At 43.6% G+C, this 14,378-nt stretch overlaps 1 protein-coding gene and 1 long non-coding RNA gene across 2 annotated transcripts in view; one reads left to right on the top strand and one right to left on the bottom strand.

Annotated features, from left to right (window-relative positions):
* LOC135222637 (uncharacterized) overlaps window positions 1–4,226 on the bottom strand; it is a 93,230-nt gene extending 89,004 nt beyond the window's left edge. Inside the window, exon 1 of the mRNA XM_064260769.1 lies at window positions 4,152–4,226. Within this exon, the coding sequence (XP_064116839.1) occupies window positions 4,152–4,211 (60 nt within the window). The 5' untranslated portion in view covers window positions 4,212–4,226. The remainder of the gene's footprint in view (window positions 1–4,151) is intronic.
* Window positions 1–14,378, top strand: part of LOC135222638 (uncharacterized) — a 49,707-nt gene that overhangs the window by 18,320 nt on the left and 17,009 nt on the right. The window lies entirely within an intron of this gene.

Here is a 14,378-nt window from a genome sequence, read left to right as displayed (position 1 = left end):
AGGATGATATTTTAATGTATAATTGATATATGGTATTTTTAGGGATACTTTGATTTTACACATTCTAGATAGGCAGTTTTAAACATTTTTAGAGGGGGGTTCCAAGTATTCGCGGGTTCTAGCTATTCATGACGGGGAATCTGGTACACATCCCTCACGAATACAGGAGGGGGAGACACTGTAGTATAGGATTCAGGGCAAATCCCAAGTGTTGGGACCTGCGAGGCGAGGTCATTCAACACTGATAAGAAACTGACAGCATAAAGAGGTTTAAAAGGTGTATCATGAGGAAAACCTCACAGCTGCACTATGAATCAACTGTTAGGAGCGGGTGGAAAGGAAGATGGAAGAAAAAGAATATGAATGGAGAGGGGTACAGTAAAAGGAATGAAAGAGGTTGCAGCTAGGATCTGAAGGGATGCTGCAAAGAACCTTATGTAATGCTAACAGGAATCTCCATACAGAAATTACATGTTACTGGCCACAATCATGAGCAAGGGAGCAATGATACCTGTAACCTCCTATATGATCTGTTGTACAGATGCCATTGCGGCGGGATCACAAGCAAAGCAAATAAAGCAAGCAATCTTCCCACAGTCACCTAAGTCGTACTGGCTAACAAATTATCCCACAGCCACACTTTCCCCTTTACGTTAATATTTACACGCAGGACAGTTGCTTCATCAAGGAAAACAAGCAAACCTCTCACATTCATGTACTCACCAGCAATGGCTGACTTCGGGGCTAGATGCTGTGCTGTCCGCTGGATATAGGCTAGGCTAGTCGAGACAAACACCGCTGAATGTCACTACCCAAAACAGACAAGCACCAAAACCATACAACAACTCAAAAAACACCACCACAATCACTATGCAAACCAACACCAACAGCTCGAAAAGAACACAACAAATCATACGACAACTTCAACCCAGCACAACAAACCACCACCACCAACACTGTCTCCAACAGACAACTCACGAAACCATCAAAACACAAAATCAAGTACAACAAACTCTTCAGCTCAACAATCACCAGACAGACAACAGACTCTCCCCATTGATATACTAGGCAACTTCTCCAACAGACAAGCCAGACACTTATGCTGCCATCAAACCCCTCCTCACCATCCATCCACCAATTACGATCTTTCTCTCTCTTGATCGCTTGCTCACTCACACTCACTCACTCACATACTACCACACTGCAACACCAAACACGAAACACGACACATCAACCATATGAAAACACACAAACTCTCAACCCAACGATGCTTTCACTCTCTCTCTCTCTCTCTCACGCAACCCTCGTAGACGCTGTCAAATATAACTACCATTATCACTCCTCCACACCATACAGACAAGACCCAAAGGCTGAGTGCGAAGTGTCTGGAGTCTAACTTGTTTGGAAAACCCTTAGAGAACCAAGTGTTATCCCTATGAAGACTGACACAAGGCAGCTAAGCTGCAGTACAGTACATAAAATTGATGGTTTCAGATGATAGCTCTACCCCCAGAACCCAACCTCGCTAAAAAAAAAAAAAAAAAAAAAAAAAAAAAATTGAGGAAAATGTCCCTTATGAGCCAAAGTTCTAGATATAATATTCAATTATTAGCTTACTGCATCTGGACCTGGTTCACAATATAATCTGCCTGACTGCTGCCTTACAAAGGAAGTGAAGGAACCAGTCATTCAACCACACAACCCCACGCCTTTTGCTCTCTAAGTGTCTTAGATGAGATGCTTTTGTCTAACAGGAGCTTTGATGACAATACAATTTGTACAGGAACCACTACATGTCCAAAGGAGAAGGTATCCAGGGACTGAGGGTGACAACCCTCATGCAAGTTGAGGTAAAGGTGGTCTGGCATCTCAGAAACCTACCCCTCATTACCAGTACAGGCAAATGTTCCTCTAGAATGCCAAAGCTGATCCAATGCCCTTGGCTTCATGAGCTCTTGCACAAACTGAATGGCTGTCCTCTTCATTGGACAAGTCATAAAGGCAAAAATTAAAGTTCCTAAACACACAAAGAGTTCCTAGAAACCTTGAGCCTGCCAGTACTGGAAGGGAGGTGCCAACATTGAGGCTTATACAAAGGCCATCATACTGCACACCTTAGTTGTTCTTTATTCTTTTCCATGACAAAAATACAATTAATACATCACACATACCTTAAGTATTAAATAGTTTTCAAGCTCCTAACAGTCAGAGAAAACATTTGTTTCTGACAGCAGCTGAAGTGTTTGATGACTGCAAAAGACCAAAATCAAACAGAAGTGTTTCGTATTTGAGGTTTAAGTTTTGTGGATTCAAGGTTTCCAGGATGGGTATTAAACTAATGGATTTAAAGAGCAAAATAGTGTTGAACTTCATATGTGGAAACATTACATGAAGTCAGCCGTTTCCCAAGAATGATTAACTATCTGCCTAAATTCCCCTAATGGCTTGTGATGCTAAGTGAACCTTGAAGAACCTTTGGGAGAACAATGTGGGCAGGCAACCAACTATAACCCTACCACATTTGGCAACTACCTTCATTATATACAAATAATTACTACACACACACACACGATATTGCAGCATATAATTACTAATGGCAAAAAAAAAATAAGGTTACTGTTGCTACTGTTTTATGATAAAATGGAGACTGCGAGACAGCACATTAGAATTACTTAAGTATAGTTTATTGTGCAATTTTTATGTACTCACTAGTGCATAAAAGATGCTTCACCTTTCACCTGCACCTATGATCCTCTTAAACTGCCTAGTTTCTTGACCCTCCATAAGACTTCACCCTGATGATCAGAATACCATCCCCTACAGCCAACCTATGTATTTACGGTCAATAAATAGCCTATATTAGGCCTACCAGCAAGGACTTGGTTCAAATTTCTGGGCAGACTAGATAGGATTAGCCTCAACTGCGGCACATTAAAGATTCCATTTAGTTTTGGTTATGGTAAATTTTTACTTCAATACAAAGCACACTTGAACAAATGCAGTGTTTAGTACCAGCCCCATGGTTATGAATGTATTAACAAAAGCAGTAAATCCCTTAGTAACAGTAAATTGGCAATAGATTTCAGTTTGCTTTTGGTATTAAGCACATTAAGGAACATTAGAGAAAAAGGTTTCACAGAGACACCACAGCAAAAAATTGTTTCCTTATTTAATTTTCTTCTCTTAAGGATATAGAAAAGGATGTATACAATACAGTCAAGGGGAGCTAATTTGAGAAATTTACCAAGATAATAAGAATTTTCCATCTTTGTTTATATTTTGACTTTCATCCCTAAGGGAGTGGTACTAAACACGGCACCCCTACACCTTTCACAATGTTTAGTATACAAGATCTATGGTACCTAGACCTTGGTTTAGTACCAGCCCCACCGGGAAGAACGTAAAAATGTAAACCAACAGTAATTATCTTAGATTATCTAACCTGTACTGCATTAAATACATCCTTTTCTATATTGTCTAACCAAAATATCATATTAATAGGCTAAATGGTAAATTTCTACAGTAGTTCCAACTCCATTTTTCTAGAGTAATTATGTATTTCTGTGTGTGTTTTAATGTGTTCTGAATGGTTACGATAGTAATACTTCGGGGAAATGAGTTGTTTTTCAGTTACTAGCTTATACCCCCTTACTACATCCAACAAGGTTGGGGACCCTTTGGGAATGCGGGGTTTTGGGTGGGGTAAATCACCATGGATACAAAACAGCATTTGAATTAATGAATAAGGATCACCTACAAATCAAACCAACCTAACCTAACCCAGGATACCTAACCTAACCTAACCTAGGACGCAGTGCCCTGACTAGGGGGGGCTCAGCCCCATGTATCCCTGGATACTGTTTAAATGACCTAACCAGATCAAACCAACCTAACCTAACCTAGGACGTGGTGCCCTGACCGGGGGGCGGAGCCCCCTATAACCGGGATATATAATGTTTAAATGACCTAACTAGATACACCCAAACTAACCTAACCTAGGACACTAACTAACCTAGGACGCGGTGCCCTGACCGGGGGCCCCCCTATAGTGTTTAAATGACCTAAACCAGATCAAACCACCTAACCTACCTAGGACAATACGAAAAAAAATATATTATACAATACTAATTGAAATACAATTATAAATTTACCTTAATTGAATAGACACAAACGTTTTGATGGTTATCCAGAACAAGAAGGTTGTGGCTCATCTACAGTGTCGTCGTCATCAGAAAGGATTCCCTAGGTGGTGATGGTGGCTGAGTGTCACTTAAAGGTGGATACAGTTTAGCAGCTTCAAGTAAAAATTGGTACAAAACTGAATCCTGGTAGTGCTTAATATAAATACCTAGCAAGGTATTGTTTCACATAGTCTTTTTTTAATACCAGGCCTTTTAATCCACTCCTTAATATTTCGCCACAATCGTTCAATATTTTGAGTGTGAATATGATATTGTTAGTATACAATAAAGTTTTGTACATACTTACCTGGCAGATATATACATAGCTTACGACTCTGACGTCACGACAGAAAATTCAAAACTCGCGCACAAGCTACAGGTAGGTCAGGTGATCTACCTTACCCGCCGCTGGGTGGCAGGTGTAAGAACCAACCCCCCTTTTCAGTCAGATTTTTCTCTTCACCTGTCTCCTGAGGGGAGGCTGGGAGGGCCATCAATCGTATATATCTGCCAGGTAAGTATGTACAAAACTTTATTGTATACTAACAATATCATTTTTGTACATGAAACTTCCCTGCCCGATATATACATAACTGATTGACACCCTTGGTGGAGGGAAGAGACTTATAAGTCCAGAGAAAGGGGAAATAACATATGTTAAAGTAATAAATACCCTTGGTTGTTCTTACCATGATTTAGGCAGAAGACTTCATAGTTACTGTCTACAAGTCTGCGTTGCCTGAAGAGTTACAGCGAGGGCGTGACCTACAGCTGAAAAACTCTTTGGGTCTACCAATGGGAACTGACTCCTCTTACTTGGCAGAATCCAGTTAGGGTCTAGTCAATGGGGATCAACCCACTTAAATGACAGAGCCTGTCCACTACCCTTGCAAGGAGCTTCAAGCACAAAACGATCACCTAACCAAAATACAAATGTTAATACTACGAAAGAAGGAGATGCCTCCTGCATCCTCCTTCCCACAACCAAAAAACACAATACAAATACAATAAGGGAAAATATTTAAAAAGGATATGCTTCAGCTCCCTGCCCCAGCACTGAATCCACCGATACGTACGGGCCTAACCCAAAGCACTTCTCATACGTAATTCTTACGTCTTTCAGGTGTGGTTGGCAAAGACTGACTCACACTCCAATAAGTCGCCTTCATGAGGTTTTGTAGGGACATGTTCTTCTTGAAAGCCAAGGACGTAGAGATGGCCCTTACCTCATGTGCCTTGACTTTAAGAAGTCTAAACTGATCTTGGTCACAAGATGCGTGAGCTTATTTGATAAGGTGCCTTATAAAGAATGACAGGGCATTCTTTGATAAGGGCCTACTAGGATCTCTTACGGAAACACCATAGGATGTCTGAGTTAGCCCCAAGTTGTTTCTTCTTCTGGAGATGAAACTTTAAGCTCCTTACAGGGCAAAGGGACCTCTCCTCTTCTGATCCAACTAGAGAGGATAAGCTTTTAATTTCGAAGCTCCTGGGCCAAGGTGAAGAGGGGTTTTCATTCTTGGCCAAGAAAGACGGAGAAACGAACACACAGCTGAGTCTCCTTGGAACCCCCAACATCTCCTTCCAAAGCTTGCAGTTCGCTTACTCTCTTAGCCGAAGCTAAAGCACAGAGAAACAAGGTCTTCATAGTAAGATCTCTGAAGGAAGCTGAATGGAGAGGTTCGAATCTAGCGGATCTTAAGAACGATAGCACTACATCCAGGTTCCAGCTTGGTGTTAAACAAGAGTTCCTTTTAGAAGTCTCAAACGACTTGATTAAGTCATGCAGATCCTTATCTTCAGAGATGTTTAATCCCCTGTGTCTGAACACAGAAGATAGCATACTCCTGTAGCCCTTAATGGTAGAGACTACCAAACCGCATTTTTCCCTCAGGAAAATAAGAAAAATCTGCTATCTGGGTCAACCAGAGGTACTGGATGGAGGAACGTTCTGATTCCTGCACCAACGTCGAAAAACATCCCACTTCGACTGGTAGACCCTGGAAGTGGAAGGTCAACATGCATTGGCAATTGCTCTTGCAGACTTTGCCGAAAACCCCTTAGCTCTGACCAGACTCTTGATAGTCTGAATCCAGTCAGACTGAGAGCGGGGAGGTTCTTGTGAAACCTGTCGAAGTGGGGCTGTTTGAGCAGATCGACTCTTAGTGGCAGAGATCTTGGAACATCTACCAACCATTCCAGTACCTCTGTGAACCAGTCCTGGGCGGGCCAGAATGGAGCTATCAAGGTCATCCTTGCTCCTTCTGACGCTGAGAATTTCCTTATTTCCCTAGAATCTTGAAAGGAGGAAACGCATAAAGGTCTAGGTTGCTCCAGTCCAACAGGAACGCGTCTTACGCTACTGCTTTCGGGTCTGAAATCGGTGAACAGTACAGGTCTATCCTCGCGTTCCTAGCAGTTGCAAAGAGGTCCAGATGAGGTCTGCCCAGATCTTCCACAGTCCCTGGCATACGTCCGAGTGAAGGGTCCATTCTGAGGGAAGGACTTGGTTCCTTCTGCTGAGCAGATCTGCTCTGACCAATTTCTTTCTCACCCTGTACGAAACCTGTGAGGAGACTTATCTCCCTTTCCTCCGACCACAAGAGGAGCATTCTTGCTGTTTCGTACAGGGAGAATGAGTGAGTCCCCCCTTGTTTCCGAATGTAAGCCATGGCTGTGGTGTTGTCCGAGTTGACCTGAACTGAAAACTTCTGAACGAGAGGTTTGAACTCCTTGAGGGCTAACCAAATCGCCATGAGCTCTTTTTTGTTTATATGCCAGGACACCTGTTCCCCCATCCAGGTGCCTGACACTTCTCTGGATCCTAGAGTCGCTCCCCAACCTTTGTCCGATGCGTCTGCAAATAAGACTAGGTCGGGGTTCTTCAACCGTAAGGAAATGCCTTCCTTGAAAAGAAGAGGGTCTGCCCACCATCGGAGATCCTCTTTTATCTCGTTCGAGATTTTGAATACAAAATCTAGGTTCTGAGCACCCCGATTCCAGTTCCGATTCAGGAAGAACTGTAGGGGTCTGAGGTGCAACCTCCCTAGAGAAACGAATTGCTCCAGCGAGGAGAGTGTCCCCAACAGACTCATCCACTCCCTCGCTGTGCATACATCTTTCTCCAGAAAGGTTGCGACCTTCTCTGCACAACGGTTGATCCTTTCCGGGGATGGAAAAGCCCGAAAAACCTGAGAAACCATCCGAATCCCCAGATAAATACGATCTTGGCTGGGGATTAGCTGTGATTTCTCGAAGTTTATCAGCAAACCCAGAGAACTCGCTAAGGTCAGAGTGATGTGAAGGTCCTCCAGACATTTCTGCTTCGATTTGGCCCTGATCAGCCAATCGTCCAAGTAAAGGGACACCCTCACTCCTTCGAGATGAAGCCATTGGGCTACGTTCTTCATCAGCCCTGTAAAGACTTGAGGGGCTGTGGAGAGGCCGAAGCACAAAGCCCTGAACTGAAACACTTTCCCTTTCCACATGAATCTCAGGAACTTGCGCGAAGAAGGATGGATTGGCACATGAAAATAAGCGTCCTGAAGGTCTAGTGACACCATCCAGTCCCCTGGACAAAGGGCGGCTAATACTGAGGATGTCGTCTCCATCGTAAACCTTCTCTTCTTCACATAGACGTTCAGGGCGCTTACGTCCAGAACCGGTCTCCATCCTCCTGAGTTCTTGGGCACAGAAAAAGACGGTTGTAGAAACCCGCGGAATGAGGTCCTGCACCATGTCTATCGCTTGCTTCTCCAGCATCAGCTCTACTGCTAGAGCAAGGGCCTGATTCATGTGAGGGTCTTTGTACCTGGCCACTAACTCCCTTGGTGTGGTGGTCAAAGGTGGTCTCGACACGAAGGGAATGAGGTATCCTTTTTTTATTATAAGCGAGGGACCATTTGTTTCCGCTCCCCTTCTGTGCCCAGAACGTCTGCAAACTCAGCAGTCTGGCACCTACTACAGTCTGGAGGACACTCGTACTATTTCTTCGCTCTGATAGAACGAGAGAAGGTCCTTCCTCTTCTAGGAGGTCTTTTTTCCTCTGGAGGAAGAAGCGCGGGAAGAAGGGCCTCCTCGAAAGGGCTCTTGCTTGATCGACATCTCCTTCTTCGCCTTAGGTTGAAAAGAAGCCTTAGGAATTCTCGCTTGAGCGAGCCAACATATCTTGCGTCGCTTTAGCAGAAAGAGCATTGGAAATGTCGTTGATGATCTTGGGGAAGAGTTGCTGGGAAAGATTAGCAAATAACAGCGACGATCTCTGCGCGTGCGACACCGCTTTGGTTAAAAAGGAGCAGAAAACTGCCCTCTTCTTAACAACTCCTGCCCTGAAAAGCAAAGCTATCTCTCCAGAACCATCTCTCACTGCCTTGTCCATGCAAGACAATACTGAATGTAAATCCTCTGGAGATAAGAGTCTTGATCCCTCGTCTTCTTAGCTAAGACTCCTAGGGTCCAGTCAAGGAAGTTAAACACTTCCAGCACCCGGAACATTCCCTTCAGAAGGTGGTCGAGTTTGCTCATTCCCCACGTCGTCTTAGCTGAATTAAGCGCCGAACGATGCACGGAATCCACCAACGAAGAGAAGTCTGTGTCTGCAGAAGCTGGAAGAGTCAAACCCAAGGGTTCCCCCGACTCGTACCAGAATCCCATCTTTCCGGTAAGTTCGGAAGGTGGGAAGGAAAAAACTGTCTTCCCCTTCTCCTCCTTGGAGACCAACCAATCGTCGAAGCTCTTGAGCGCTGTCTTCATTGACACCGTAGGTTTCATCTTCACCACCGAGGAAGTCTTCGAAGTTTTAGCTGTAGAAAATAAGGAAGAGGGAGAAGGAGGTGCAACCGCCGAAAGAGACTCTCCAAATTCTTGTAAGAGGAGTTCCGTCAATCTCTTGTAACAGGAACCTGAAGAATTCTTCGGAAGATCTTCCTCGGAAGCACCATGCCCTTCTTCCGATCGGCTGCCTATAGGAGAGCTATTCCTAGGAGAGCGCCTACCAGGAGAACTCCTACTGGGAGAGCGCCTGCTGGGAGAGCGCCTGTTGGGAGAGCGCTTGCTGGGAGAGCGCCTGCTGGGAGAGCGCCTGTAGGGAGAGCGCCTACTGGGAGAGCGCCTACTAATAGAGCGCCTGCTAGAGGAGGCGCGTCTGTCCAAATCCTTGTCAGAGACAACTGAAGGGCTCCTAGTATGAGGAGAGCGCCTATCAGGAATCTTACGCCTGCTAGGCTCTAGGCGCCTGTCAAGTTCTAAGCGCTTGTCAGACCCTTGGTGCTTGTCCAATCCAACTCGCTTGTCAGGCTCTTGGCGACTGTCACAAAGCGAAAAGTCTTTCGAAGAAGAACGTCTATTAGACGCAAAGCAGTTTGCGAGGTACTGAGTGCCTATCTGAAACGAGTGCGCTCGCAAGAAGGCGATAGTCTAGTCTGTCTCTTGCTAGGCTCTTTGCCCCTACTATCTTCTCGTGATTTTGACAGATGGCGAAGAAACAAAATCCGGAGAAAAGCGCCTACTAGTCTCCGTGCGCCTATACAGAGGAGAGAGGCTTCCAGGTGAAGAGAGCCTACTGTGATCCTGGACGGAACGAGAATCCTTGTTTTTGTCAAAACTCTTGACGTTTACAAGAAGAGGAGCGAGTCTTCGGGGAGCGATGTCTATCCTCCCTAAAACTAGGAGAGTGGTGTTCAGGAGAAGAACGCCTGTCAAGATCCTTACGTCTGCTATCGTGAAAGGAGCGCCTGCTCGGAGAGCGACTGAGTCTCTCTTTAATGAAAGAGGCTCTGCTGCGAGGCTCTTGCACTTTTTCTGCATTAGGCGAAAAATCTGCAGAATCCTTCTTTGACTTCTTCACCGGTAGGGAGATGTCCTTCCGACGGTGAGAACTCCCCGCTAAAGAGTTGGCTAAAGCAGAAATCTGCGCCTGTAGGCCGGCCAAGATGCGCGCTGGCGATCTCTCAAACTCTTCGGTAGGAGTAGCAGCCCGAGCGCGGAAAGGAGAAGAGGATCCTTGAGATCTCCTGGCTCTCTTACGCTCGATCTCTGGTTCTTCTGAGAAGGATTCGGGGCTGGAAGGAAGGGCGCAAGGCTCCTTCCAAGCTCTCTTGAGAGGGCGAGATGACTCCGAAGCGCTCCATCTACGCTTAGGAGAAGGAGACGAAGAAGACGAGAAGCACTGTCTCAACACTTCCTTCTTGGCTCTATCCAAGGCAGCCTGGGAGCGAGCAACAGGATCTGCCGAGGGGACGCCTGACCGGTGGGGGTTCTCCCTAACCTTCCTGCAGCTTTCGACTTTCCTCCTCCACTGGGTCTGGGAGTCTGGAAGAGGTCTAGGCCTAGAAGCGTTAGTGAGCCAGTCAGACGCACCCTCCACTGCACTAGGGGCACTGCACTTATCACTTTCACTGTCACTCTTACCTTTATAAGAGCGTACTTTGCTCTCGTTACTCCTTACTGCGTTCTCCGAACACGAATCTTCGGGTTCAAAGCTAGGAGCGGGGTCTGAAACAGGAGAAGGAACTACGTCTACTGTTGGGTTCTCAACATCAAGTTTGCTAACAAGAGACCTCCTTGAATTCCTGGAAGAAGCCTTACACGCTCTGTCCTTCTCTAACTTCCTTAAGTAGGAATGAAAGAGACTTCCATCCGTCCTCATCCAAACCTTTCGACACTCTTGACAAGGGTTAACGAAAGAACATTCATTCCCCTACAGTTCTACACACACTCTGTGATGGTCTAAAGACGCTTTAGGAAGGCCTCACCTTACATTCACTCTCGAACATACTCTAAACATAGAAGATTTCTTAAGTTCAGAATCAGCCATTATGAGAAATAAACAAAGAACAATCCAAAAAACTATCCAAAATAGCGTATGCCAAGCCAACAAACAAAGGGTACATCACCAAATTAGTCAATCCAAGAATCGTCGGCGACGAGAATAAATCCACTTCGAGAGGACTTAACAACAGGTGCTGTTAAGCCGGCGACAGAGAAAAATCTGACTGAAAAGGGGGGTTGGTTCTTACACCTGCCACCCAGCGGCGGGTAAGGTAGATCACCTGACCTACCTGTAGCGTGTGCCGCGAGTTTTGAATTTTCTGTTGTGACGTCAGAGTTTAAGCTATTTATATATCTGGCAGGGAAGTTCATGTACAAAAGTTAGGATTATTGGGATCAACAAAATTTTCTGTGAGGTTTACTTGAAAAAAATGAGTGTATCCACTCTCGCTGATTTTATATAACCTCGCCAACGAGTCACTGTAAATAATAGAGCCTGGTTTAATGTAGCGATTATTTAAAGGAATTAAGTATCACTTTTCCGATTGTCAGCACCAGGATCAATTAATGCCTCAAGAAAGAATTTTTTTATGTTCTCTCATACCACCAAACAACCAACACGGGTAGAGGGCGACCTTTATGGTAGTTTAATATGAGTAATTAGTGTTCATCAATTTTCACTTCTACATCAACACCACCGATGGGCTCCTGATTATTATACCAAAAACTGACTCACCTCACTACAGAAACTTCTCCAATCAACACTGATCTTTGATGAAATATTTAAATACTTTAACAACTGGGCGATGTTTCCAAAATTCACTCAAAAACTGAAAGAAAAATCATCAACTTCCATACCGGCAATTTAATTTTATCTAAAAATGTGCCTTTCCGACCACTTACAGCTAGTAAAATTACAATATTTTCTCTTTATGTGTCTTTTGTCTAAAACATAACCAGTACAGCCCAAATGTTTTTATCCTTTCTGAACTGACAGGGCTTTCCACACTTTAAACACTGTACTGCTGCAGGTAGCACTCCATGTTCTCTTAAAAATTCAATGCACCGTGTTTCATTTTCATAAAAATCATGAATTAACCGAAAATAATCAAAATTACAGGACGAACACAGAGACATAGCTTAACTCTATGAGAGACTTCAACCAAATGACAAGCATATATGGCTGGGCTGACAGCTGTCAGATTTTCACCAGGTCATGTGACTCTTAGACACAACATGTAACTACCCACAATGCAATTTTAAGAGGGAAAAAATTCGCATCAGAACCCAATGCGTTCAAAAACAAATTGATGATCACAAACTGTGTCTGATAAAGTAAACAAAACACTTAGAAATTTTCAAGGATAGCGGGATTTCTATTAACCATTCATATCTCGCATATAGTGAATTTCCCCAAAAAGTGTTCAGAGACAAAGTTTAATAATTTTTTTATGCAAAATGCATCTATAATACTATAATTATTATAGAAAGAGTTGGAACTATAGTAAAACAATACCGGCTAAACAATATCTTCGTACGGCCATCGGTAAAACTATATGACAACTCCGTATGGCTTACTATTATTACCTTGGAAACTGAGTTTTCCTATACTTGCAGTGTTGGTAATGAAGCAGGTGGTGTTACTTAAGAGGTAAAACTATAGGAAAACTCCGCATGGTTTACTATTACATTGGAAACTGAGTTTTCCTATACTTGCAGTGTTGCTGGTGAAGCAGGTGGTTACTTAAGAGGTATAACTATAGGAAAACTCTGCATGGCTTGCTATTACATTGACATTGGAAACTGAGTTTTCCTATACTTGCAGTGTTGCTAATGAAGCAGGTGGTGTTACTTAAGAGGTAAAACTATAGGAAAACTCTGCATGGCTTAATACTATTACCTTGGAAACTGAGTTTTCCTATACTTGCAGTGTTGCTGATGAAGCAGGTGGTGTTACTTGAGAGGTCAAACTAGGGGAAACAACTGACTGGACTAGCTGATCCAGTTTTGGCCTTGTGTGGATCCACCCTCCGAAAAAGTACTTTTAACACGTCCTGACACCAGAGATGGGCACCAGTCACGACTCATTGGCGGTGAGAGCAACAGCTTGGGACCTCTACTATCCTTTCGAAGTAAGTATTTTCGGTAGATCTAAGCCCTTTATTCCGTGGCGAACTAGACTATGCCAGTTGACGTTTTTCTATACAGTTGTACCTCCTGAACAAGAATTTAGGATAATATTTTTTTTGGCGGCTGTAATTAACGTGTAATTTACCTTTGAACTCTATCCTACAGTAAGGGGACGATGGGAATGCGGGGTTGGTTCTGGGTGGGGTAAAACACTTGGGCGAATTATGCCGTTCCAACTGTATCCTACGATAAGGGGGACCAATGATGATTATCCACATTTTACTTGGGACTAGCATTTTAACAAAACTAGAATCACGTGACTTTAATACCCAATCAGGTGACAGTTTTACTAAGAAAATAACACTTTTCAACACTTTTCACACAATTTCCACCGCTAATTTTTCAGTCTTTTGAGAACCATGGAGGTGTGTGAACCTTCAACTTCTGGTGCGGTTTCTCTATTTACCATCTACTTTGACATCAATATATGTGGATTTTTCAGGGAGAATAGAGATTTCTTTGTTGAGTAGATCTAAGCCCTTATTCCGCGGCGAACTAGACTATGCCAGTTGACGTTTTTCTATACAGTTTTACCTCATGAACAAGAATTTAGGATAATATTTTTTGGCCGGCTGTAATTAACGTGTAATTTACCTTTGAACTCTATCCTACGGTAAGGGGGACCGATGGGAATGCGGGGTTCTGGGTGTGGTAAAACACTTGGGCGAATTATGCCGTTCAATTGTATCCTACGGTAAGGGGGACCGATGGAATGCGGGGTTTTTGGGTGGGGTAAAACACTTGGGGGAAGGTTTTGTAGTGTTTTATTGTGTCTTTTCCTCTGATTTATGACATTTGAAACACGAAATGCAAGCTTAAATAAAGCGATAAATAAACCAATAATGGAGTCGTTACATAGCCAAAATAACTTATTGCTATTGCTATTACGACGCGGAATCCTACTACGCATGCGCCCTTCCCATCCTATGCGCATGCACCGAGATATAAGGGAGCTTTTAGTTCAGACACAAAGTTCCTAAGGAGTATAAATGATTTGGGGGTTTTGGGGGGTAGGGGGTTACAAGTATTTAACCAATCATGATGCATTATTAACCCTAAGTTGCGATAGGAGACTTTTGGGGAGGATTCATGCATTGTTACATATATTCCTTTTCCTCATTTGTTTTGTAATTATGTAATATCATTTCAAGCTTTTATTTCTGTTCCGTTTATCATAGTATTGTTTAATATGTGGAATGACTTGTTCTCACTTCATAATGTTGCCTTATATACCTTACA

Source organism: Macrobrachium nipponense, chromosome 8 (assembly GCF_015104395.2).
Source record: "Macrobrachium nipponense isolate FS-2020 chromosome 8, ASM1510439v2, whole genome shotgun sequence".
Taxonomy (NCBI): Eukaryota; Metazoa; Arthropoda; class Malacostraca; order Decapoda; family Palaemonidae; genus Macrobrachium; species Macrobrachium nipponense.
The sequence above is the reverse complement of the archived record's forward strand: the minus strand, read 5'-3'. Positions and strand labels throughout refer to the sequence as shown.